General features: G+C 33.2%; 1 protein-coding gene across 2 annotated transcripts; it reads right to left on the bottom strand.

Moving 5' to 3' along the window:
- Positions 1–112: 112 nt before the first annotated feature.
- Positions 113–9767, bottom strand: PAD4 (alpha/beta-Hydrolases superfamily protein). 2 transcript variants are annotated; one of them, XM_088223153.1, is made up of 6 exons: positions 9548–9767; positions 8184–8247; positions 5308–6697; positions 4786–5122; positions 1176–1841; positions 113–1071 (listed from the first exon to the last, which is right to left on the bottom strand). In XM_088223153.1, exons 3-6 carry the CDS (start codon positions 5325–5327, stop codon positions 250–252), a joined length of 1845 nt encoding a protein of 614 aa, XP_088079279.1. In that variant the 5' UTR covers positions 5328–6697; positions 8184–8247; positions 9548–9767; the 3' UTR covers positions 113–249. The 2 variants fall into 2 exon arrangements, with proteins under 2 accessions (XP_088079279.1, XP_021900323.1); XM_022044631.2 differs by lacking the exon at positions 5308–6697.
- Positions 9768–11054: the final 1287 nt, after the last annotated feature.

Raw genomic sequence — 11054 nt, 5'->3', positions numbered from 1 at the left:
TTCTTATTTATTAAGCAAGTAAATTAATAATATTCTGTTTTTTCTTTTGTGATTTATAATTATGGAGATCAGTCTGCATCCTTAAATAATCCAAGCAAGTCATAAAGAAAACTAAGCTAGAATTGCAAGCGTTTATTGATCATATATATTACATAGATGGTAATAAGAGTCGCTTGGAAATTACGCCTAAAGCATGATATATATATATATATATATGTGTATATATGATACACATAGTAGGGGTATAGATTAAGGAACAATTCCTCCATCCAAATAGCTGGGAAAATCATGATCGTGATGGGGAGGGAATTTCTGAATCTGTGATTTCAGTACTTTGAAATCTTCCACCCACAAACTATAGCTTGAATTCCTAGCCAGAACATCAATGGAAACTTCTTTCCTCTCCACCAGCCCTTCGGCGTACTTTTCAAATTCATTAATGTTCTCCCACAGTAAACCTCTCTTCCTTGCATCATTCTCACTTCTAACACTGTCAATCCAATCTCTTGCTTCCTCCACTCTTGCCCAGAAACAAGAATCCTGTGTTGCACTTGCGAATCTGCTCCTGATCTGCTTGTTTCCTTCATCATCCACATGTGTGTTCCTCCACCATCTGTCAAAAATCTCGTATCTCCTCTCTCTCCCATGCTTAATGTAATGACCCTTCACGCGATGCTGTTGGGTCCTGTAATATTCTGCTATATCTAGTGGCTCGAATAGGAGCTTGTAGAACTGAGAAGTGTTTACCCATTTTTCGCGCGTGGTAAAATCATGAGGCAGCTCATTGTTCTGCAACATTTCAATTATCCTGTCCCAGAAGTTGGCAAGTTTGATGCGGTTCATGTTCACTCTGGCTTCCCTTCTTGAAGATTGTCTTAACTTGAAAGAATCATAGTAACCCATTTGATCATCAGACATATCACAGCATGCTTTGTACCATTCAATCTCTGCTCGGTAAGGTACATGGTGAGATAATCTAATGGCGAGCGCTCCAGCATTCAGATTTGGTGATGTTCGTGTCATCCTCCTTGCCATCTTCAGACAATCTCTGGCTGCTCCCGCTATCATTTCCTGTTTCAACATCATCAAATTGGTTGCTAATTCACTTGGTAATTCTTTGTACTTGAGCTTGAATCAAGACACCCAGTAATTTCAGCAACTAAAATGGAAATTACCTGATTTGGAATTCCGGCTGAGTCCAAGGCCAACGAAACGCCTGCATCATAGTTTGGTTCGTTAACTCCATTCACGAAGCTTCTAGCAGTCAAAAACTGGGAACAAACTCTACCCACATATTGTTCGTAGTTGAGATGGTCTTCAATGCAAGAAGTTGGAGAAGCCGTCATGAGAGTCAACTGCATCATCTTGATAACCGACTCAGCAGTGTCAAGACACAGAGCTCCCATCTGAGAACAGAAAAGATAGCTCCCAAATGGCCAAAACCCACTCGTGCTCGTCCCATCTCCAGCTTGAACCAAGTAAGCCAACACGAAGCAGAAAATTTCAGCAATGTGTTGGTTAGGCAGATTGCACAAGTGGAGGAGGTGTTGGAGGTGAGGAGCAAGGAGGGAAGGTGGAGAAATCAGGAGCCTGGGAACCACGTCGTGTTTGGAGAGGACATGGCAAAAGTTGGCAGCCCATCTTTCACGGATAATGGCTCGAGAAAGGGAGCGGTTGCCGAGGAGTGGTGCGCCAAAAGTGATACAGATAAGGTGGAATGGTGAAGAAGGGAGGGATTGGAGGCGAGAGAGGAGATAGAGTGCGGAGAAGGAAGCCAGTGCTCCACCGACAGAGTGGCCTGTGATCACCACCGATTTGCATTTCTGAGTTAATGCCGGCATCTGCAAGGACACTTGAATTAGTTACTCATAGCAATTCAATAATCAACTTCATTAACTAAATTCCAAAATACCTATTTTATTTATTCTAAACGTTTTGTTAAGACTCCATTATTCCTTACGTCACTTAAATCCAGCCATAACCCTGATGTTCATTTTAGTTCATTAACTGGATTTGTTACTACCGAGATTGGCCATGCGGAACACTAATATGGTACGTAGCACTTGTCCTACGTGTGGAGATGCAGAAGAAAACATTGACCATCTTTACAGAGATTGCTCCTATGCAAGAGATGTTTGGAAGATTAGTCAACTTCCGTCCCTTTTCAGGATAATGTTAAGGTTTCATGCTTGGTTTCAAAGTTTTTCTTCCACATCATCGTCTGTTTCCTGGTTCGTGGTTCTCGTATATTCTATGGGGGGATTTGATGGAGTTGTAAATAAAGGGCTCGCCAGGAAAAATGAATGCTCCCATTTCTTCTCTTACTACAAAAGCTCCACTAAAACATCAACGAGCTAGAATCAGGAAAAGAGAGATTCTTGTTAGAGAAATGAAGAGCAGCCAAATTTTTAAGGCAACAACTTTTAGCATCCACCCTAATGAAGGTACAAATACAAGTTAAATTGCGATGCTTCAATGGGTCAAGATGGATGGTCCAAATTGGGAGTTGTGTGCATGGATAATTGTGGAACTGTTGTTTTTGGGGTTGATACGGTACAAGTTTTAGCTCTGTAATTTGGTTTGCAGGTGGCATCCCAAATGGGTATTACTGGAAGGAGATTTTCAGGGTGTCCCAAATTTGCTTAATTTCACTATAGAAAAGATTGATGTAGTGCGTTTTCGAATCGTCAACAACTACAACACTTGCAATTAGACGGTCAACTCCAAATTTCTTGGTCAACAACTACTACATTTGCAATTAGACGGTCAACTCCAAATTTCTAGTTTCAATGTTTGATCATATTTTCATCAACGAGGTTAATTATGGATATTGATTCTTAATGCTTCTCTTGCTCAACTCTGTGCTACAAATAAACATGCCCCCCCCCCCCCTAACTACAAACTAATATAGAAACTCTATCTTGATAAAACAGAAATGTATTTATTTAAATAAATATTTAATTCATAAAGTTAAGAATTAATTACACATAATAATTGTTTAAAAAATACTGATAATAATATCATTTTATTTGATTTTATAATAAAATATATATAAATTAAAAAAATAAAAAGTAAAAAGTATTTTTAATGTAAACATAGCCTTTATATTCTACATATATTTTGACATTTACGAAGTGTATATATATATATACACACACACACGTGTGTGTGTGTGTGTGTGTGTTGAGAGGACTTATGTGGGGTTGAAGTGCGGGGTTCGCGAGCGGATTGTTTTTTTCTTCTTGATCCGACAAAACACCATGCATTGAACATGGACATGAGATTATTCATATGAATTTCCAAGTCATTCCCATTAAAAGTTGACCTTGACGCACCATTTTTATCCAACTTTTATTTTCTGTTGCGTGTGGTACGGTACAATTATTATTCATTTTTATTTTACTTGTAAATAATCTAATAATCCTATAAAAAATAAAAATAAAAAAACTAAGGATTTATTTTAAAATATTGTGAATTAATTAACACAAACATAAAAGAATACTTATTAAATTATGTTAAGCTGAATAAATTCATTTTTTTTTTTTTGTCTCGTTTAACAATTAGGAAATTTTCTACCAAATCTTAAGATATATTATTTCTTGTGCATTTAAGACTCTCCTCAAAATTCGCTTTTTTATCATACATATTTTTAAATGCATTTCATAAGAATTAAATATTTAACGCACCCAAATGGTTTTGTAAAAAAGAAAAAAAAAAAAAAAAAAAACAGGATTTGGGCAATTGCAATCTTTGGATTGATTGTGCAAGTTGGTGTATTTTATGTTGTTTCTTATTGCATCCATTGATTTATATTTCAATGAAGTAACCAATGAGTAGAGTGAGTTTCAGTGACTTCCAAAATGGTATGATATTAGAAATGAAAAGGACAAAGGACTTTTTATAAAGCAAAGCCTTTCCATTGATTTTTGTTCTATCAGAACTTTTTCAGACAAATCATGATATTCTAAAAATTTAGAATCAAATTATTAGTTTTCCTTAATTTGATTCTCCTTTATGATCAAATACTTTTCAGCTATATTCAAAGTTTTAGAAATAGTCTTGACTACTTTGTTTAGAACTTTAGGCTTGAAATTCAATCTCAACTTTGAACTCACCTATATTTACATATCAAATCAATTTTATAATATTACTTATAATTATTAAGTATATTAGTGTTGAGTTAGCGTTAGAAGTGTGTGTAAAATATATTTATTTTCTTAAAAGTTTTTGAACCTGAGGGTCCACAAATTAAATTAAAACTTGATTGAGATGAACTTATGCTGTTTATAAACAGATTCTGACTATATTTTGTACAAATTCAAAATTTAATTTGTTTACAGAATTTTATCGAAGGAATTTAAAATGTATTTGTTCGTATTCTATATATATATATATATATATATATATACATACACATATGATTTATGAATTTGTTCTGGATGTAATTTTAGTTGACATTTTATTGATCGTGAATGGTAACTGAATATGATGGTTTCTTCTGCTTTGATTTGGATGAAAACAAGGATAATAACTCCTAGTCTAATCAAATATGCTTCGGATATGAAAGCAACCACATACAACCTTTACCTGTTGTTATTATTATTTTTTTGAAAAACAATTGTTTTCTTCTTTTGAGAATCAAATATGTAAAATTCAATTATTGTGTTAATATATATATAGAAAATTAATTTGGTGAGAAAAAACAAGAATTGTTTTCCCTCCCCACTGTTAGGCTTCAACCGAGATCAATTAAGATAATGATGAAGGAGAGAATTCTAAACTCACCTGGCTTTGAAAACTGGGAGATTGAAACACCGACAAGAAGAGAGAAAGCAAGGCTGCGTGCACCATCACCGGCTCCTCGCCGTCGATCGGCCGACACAGAGGAAATAAAGCGCTACTACAGCTAGCGAAATCTAGCCGCACCATCTCTCTGCAACTCGGCTCCGATCCCACATGGACCATCTGCGCAGCAGGGAAAGCCACGTAGACAATCTCCCCGACTTGCTCCATCACGAAACTCTGCGGCGAGTTTCTGGTGGCAACACTGCACATCCTCCATGATTCCGACAACAATGGCGTCGATGCGATAAAGGTGGCCAGCATCTCGCTGCTCTCAAACCTGCCGACGTTAATTTCGACATAATTAAATTTCAAACAACAACCGAGTCAGACACCAGAGAATATATTTTCTTTTTCTTTTTGTTTTTTCTTTTTTTCCCGGAGGAAAGAAAAGGAAAGGAAGTTTTCAATTAATAATAATTAAGACAAGTTGAAATTAGAAGAGTAGAAGACAGATTTAATTACCATGAAGCTTCGGTATCCATGGAGAAAGAAAAAGAAGTTGTGTTCTGGTTTGAGTCTTTGCTGAGAAAATTAATTTTGAATTTGGATGTTTCAAAGGATGGCAAGTTGCTTGATAAGTTCTAATATATTGTAATACACCCACACACACACACACACATATATATATATATATAATATGAATAAAAATAAATATGGTAAAATGAGAATTATATAATCCTCTAAAATACATTTTTTTTTTTTAAAAAAAAGCTAAAAGTTGAAAGTCTAACTGGTGCAAATACAATTATTTTGCATCTCACCCCAGTTGCTTTCGCTCTAACTTATTTATGGGTTCAATCCCAATGTTTACGGAATCCTTGAAAGCTAAACAAAACATATATATATATATCTATACACACACACACATAATTATTTGATTCTTCATCAAATTATTATAGAACATGATAACTTCTTTATTCCTTAGAATTTAAGAAAATTTCGCACCATTACAAAATCTAATGATCTTCTTAAAAAAACAATTTAAGGGCATCAAATTATTCAGAAACATTAAGAGTAATCCATCCTCACAACCAAACTGTTTAACTAAGAAGTTTGATTTTGGTAATCAACAAACCTTTAGTATATTGTAATATTAATATTTAATGACCTTGTATAAAGGTCTAAATTAATATATCATGCAAGAATTCTTATGATTCAAGATTGAGTAGCGGTTGACTATTCTAACAATTTGAGCTGTAGCTGTCTATTCTAAGGGACCCAGCCAAAGGCTTTCTCAGTGGCACTTCATGTTTCTAGATGAAGTAGTCAATCTGCAGATGTAGAAAAGAATAAACAATATAGAAAGTCTGCATCATCTCATCTTTTATTGAATATTCAGTGAATACTCAATTAGGTGTTTCCTTGCTCGAATCCGATCAGAGAGTTGAAGTTTATCTTCCAGACCTAACCTTTGTTTTCATCAGTAAACTTTGCACGATTTAGATAGTTGAGTAGAGGAATGAACTGAATCTTCCTGGTGATGATGTAAAATTTTGGTGTGTTAATTTAACTAAAAAGGTGTTGCGTTCGCGAAGAGGGAATTTCGGGGGACAAATAGTTGACTAGAACGAGCACAAGGCCCTTTTGTTATGGTATTTGGTTCAGATCTTATACCTTGTCACGATTAATGGTTTTCGGAATACTTTTTCCCTAATCTTCATTGAAGATTTGTGATAACTTATGTAGGTAGGTCACACTGTTTTTAGTAAATGATCATCAAAATAGAAAGACATTGAAACAGAAAAGATACAGAAATCCAGATCAGATCAAGTGTCACAAGTAGACTCATGCGATTGTCCGGAGTGCTGAGAAAGTGAAAAATTCCACTATCCCTCCCTTGCTTTCACCGCAGCTAAAAGGAAGATGAAAAAAAAACCACTTTCAGTGAAAATGATATTGACTCCACTTTCAGTCCAACAACTCTTACACCGCCTCGAGATCATCAAGAACAATGATATTGCAGACATTAACTTTTTCCCCTTCTATACACATGTACATTTTTTTAATCTTCGGGGAATATGCATTGGGGAATCAAACTAGCTAGATTATTTGTTTGGTTTGCTTTATTCTTAGCATGAATTTAGATGAATCAACATCAAAAGTCGAAAAGTCTTGTCTCATTTCTCCATCTGTTAGAAGAGTACTGTACACAGAAAAAGGGCACAATTTGAACAAGAAGAGATAGCATTCGACTTTTGGAGACTGGCCGGCTTTTTAGCAGTCGAAGTGGGTATAAAACATTGTCCAAAGATCGGAAAGCTAATTTCACGAACGTTTGTTTGTTGTATAGTAGGGTTTCAAATTAAAGAAAACAAGATTGAAAGTCAAAAGACCTTTGCAGAAGGAAGATCCGACTGTGATGCATTTATGGTAATTGTTCTTGATAGAAATAATGGCTAGTATGAGATAACTAAGTTTATTCCAGAGCATAATCATATACTTCATCTTCCTAATACAGCTCACATGATGCTGTCAAACAGAAGTTTCTGAAGCTCAAGCCATTGAAATTGATTTTGCAAATGATTCAGGAATAAATCAAAATTGGAACCTCTTCTGAGTAGTATGTGGACAAAAGATATGGTGGAAAAAGATAACCTTGGTTAAATTGAACAGGATTTGAGAAATTGTCTTTGGAACGAGAGACAAAATCTTTGGAATTTGATGAAATAGTTGATGAAAAAAAATCCTGGTTTTTATTCTTAGACAAGAGATGGAAACAATAGAATTTGCAGATTGTTATGGCATTTGTGGTCCACTTATATCAAATGATAAATGAAGCATGTGAATTCAAAGAGGGATATGACTTGCTAAATCAAGGTGTGATGGATTTGAGGAAAGGCTTTCAGATAATAAAAAGAATAGTTCATAATAAAATACGATGAGCATGAAGAAAACCATCACAAAGGCAAACAAATAACTCTACATTGCCAATGCAATGACATATACCTTCATGTGCTAAACCATGGTAAACGCATGAAGTTTCCAAAATATCATGCCAACTAGTACCAATTCATGGTTTTTTATCTGCTGTAAATCTAGAAACTAGAAAGGAAAAAACCACCATTATTAACATGTTTCATATACATCAATTTCATTTATTCTAGGAACTTAAAAAGACCCTACTTCAAGTTTGCAAATTTCTTTTAATTCTCTGGATCTCCTCCCTATAAATTTGTGAGAAGTCAAGTGCTTGTTAATTAAATTTATAAAATCCTACAGAGTGTACACCTTAAGAAAAAGGATATGTCATTCACATCAAATCTTGTAACAGGACATTATAAAATTCCACATAATGTTACTGTAGAGGTTACATAAAAGCTTTGAGAAGATTGTTTCACCTGCAATTTCTTCTGCTTAAGACTTAATCAGCTTTGCAGCAAACCCAAAAACCCATGCCTACATCTGAGACAAATGAAATGGTAAGATCAATCATGATAATATCAGAAATTTCATGGACATGATATCAAAGTGCAGCATTTAGAGTAGAACTCCACAAACATATTTAGTGAAACTGGAACATCGTTTTTTCTTCTCCTAGTGCTCTTTATGCTCTTTAAAAAAAAGTAGAAATGCATGTGAGTCATTATGGGAAAATTCTAGCATGGAAAAGTTGCTTAAGCAAAGACTTGTATCTGCAAAATGTCTCAAAATGAAAGCCGTATTGATTTGCTGTTGCCACATGACTTAGTTTACTAATTTCGTAACACCTAATTATGTGTGTGCGCACACAATATATACATGTATATATAATCAATTATAGAACTTCTACAAATAAGATTACGTGTGAGTGTGTGTAGTTTTTCTAGCTATGGATTTAAAAGAAAACACTGCTGAAAAAGTTCATTAACCCGTTACTACTCGTAAGCATATATTTATACACACATATTAGAATAAAATAAGTTTGAATAATTAGTAGAGTTTTTTTGTAAAGCTAATGCTAGCATTAAAACAACTTCTACATTTTCCCACTGTCGGTTTCATGGGCTTCTGTGAACCCTCAAAAAACCAAAATAAACACTCTCAAACGGACGTAGCTCCAGTGTGCGAACCCCCCCTTCATTGAGGGCAGCACATCACCTTAATACTTCTGCTACCACAAATACCACGAAGTTGCCTAAAATTCTTCTAATTCAATCTCATCTTCATTTCCTCCTCTTTCCCAACCTCAGTAATACCATACCATTCATAAGCATACTAACCCGTTACAAACGTTTTCTGTCAAATTAATATAAGGTTCCAATCTAAAAATTTAACAATGAATAACTCGGCAACAGGAGACACTGAAATAATAAGCAGGAAAATAAGCAAAAATATGCAAGTAGTTCTCAGAAAATAAAGAAAGAGTACAACATTAATGACACCCTCTGGCTTAAATTGATCTACCTACCACAAATCTTATTTTTAGAAATGAAAAGAAACTCTACGGAAATAAGATTTAAAGGAAAATTTAAAAGGTAAACCCCTTCAAAATTTGCAATTTGAGATACGCGAAAGGTAGACAGATTACGGAAAAAAAAAAAATTTAGAAAATATAAGATAAAAAATGAGGAGGAGTTGTTTTTTCATTACGTCTCATCCAGCAATATCAGATTACATAAATCAAAAGCATGACCAATAATGAAAAATTCCAAAATTCTGAAACTAAGAGATGACAGCCTTAGCTATGCAAATATATCCAGATTCCTTAGATCTGTTAACTCACCTAGACAGCACTCCGAGCCACACCTCTCTCGGGTAAGTCGAAGACATTGATCTAGCTCCGAAGGGTGAAATAACTTCCGAAGCCTGAAATTGCAGCTCGCTCCATAGATTCCCAAGTGTTGCGGAATGCTTGGAAGTAGAATGAAACGAAAGAGAGAGGGAAAAGCGACTACAGAGCTTGCTGAGCTGGGAGAGAATACATTCTCTCTAAATCGCGTAAATTAACGCCGTCAGGTAACAATTAACGGAACTTTCAGTTAAAGTTCTGCATTTAAAACATGAAATGACGTGTTAAAATAATAACCGTTGATTATTCATTAATTGACTTGATCACCCCATCTAACCAACTTTATGAAGCCTGGTTGTCTGACAAGTCTCTGTATTTCATTATTCCAGAAAACGACAAAGTGATATACTGACGAAAATATGTACGTTACTTCTCTTTTCCATTTTTTGTGGGTCCAGTCAAACCTAATCACACAAATTTTATCCAATATAATAATGTCTTACATGTGACTTTGTTCTTGGAGTTTGTCTTGAATCTTCTATACAATAAGCTCGTGCTATTATGTTTTTTTTCTTTTTTTTTTGCTACGTAAACTTTTTTACTTTTCTCACTCTACCATGATTTATGAGTTACCAAAATAGTGTATGCATGCCAATTAATGTAACATTAATTATAATATAATTGAAAAAAAAAGTAAACTTAAATTTCAACCCCGAGACTCATAATTTAATTATTAATGTATTAATGATACTGCAGTGATTAAATTAAATTATTTTTATATTTATTAAAATAATTATAATATATAAAAGATAATGTTAATTTTAAATCATAACTTAAAATGTATAATCATATGATTTGATATTTTTATTATAAATTTAAGAATTTAAATTCGAATTATATTTTTTACCTAATCGTAAAATAAGAGAAATCATGATTTATGAATTTTTTTAAATTAAATTTATTTAGTAAATTAGTACTCGTAAAAATTTTAAAAAAATCAATTTATTTGAATTTCTTAAAAGCAAACCTACAATAATTGTTGTTGTAAAAATTTCAATCATAAAGATAAATGATTTGAACTTGTATAGTTTATATACATGAATATTTACAAAAAGTGGTATCTCCGTTAAAAAGTAGACACGTGCTAACATTCATATGATAATCAATATAATTTCTACATAATAAATAAAGAATAATAAAAGTGACATATATAAACTCAATGATAAACTACAAATTTGCATTATCATATATATATATATATTTAAAATTATAATATTTAAAAGGATAAATAAACAATCAAATCATAAAAATTTATAGTTATGAATTAATTATTAAATTTAATTTTAAATTATCTTCAACGATCTATAAAATTTAAAATTATTTATAATAAATAATAAATCTTTTAAAGATATATAAATCATTAATGATTGATAATACGAAGTTTATTAAATTTATAAGTATATTATATATTCTAAGTACATTATTTTAATTAAAAAAATAT

Source organism: Carica papaya, chromosome 6 (assembly GCF_054855325.1).
Source record: "Carica papaya isolate Zhongbai chromosome 6, ASM5485532v1, whole genome shotgun sequence".
Lineage (NCBI taxonomy): Eukaryota > Viridiplantae > Streptophyta > Magnoliopsida > Brassicales > Caricaceae > Carica > Carica papaya.
This window is presented reverse-complemented; position numbering and strand designations above follow the sequence as displayed.

Bases quoted from the DNA above. Each gene is read 5' to 3' on its own strand.
- PAD4 (XM_088223153.1), bottom strand. From the start codon at position 5,327: ATGGATACCGAAGCTTCATG. The intron at 1,842-4,785 runs GTGAGTTTAGAA...GTGTCCTTGCAG, and splicing joins CTCCCAGTTTTCAAAGCCAG to ATGCCGGCATTAACTCAGAA. The intron at 1,072-1,175 runs GTAATTTCCATT...ATGTTGAAACAG, and splicing joins CAGCCGGAATTCCAAATCAG to GAAATGATAGCGGGAGCAGC.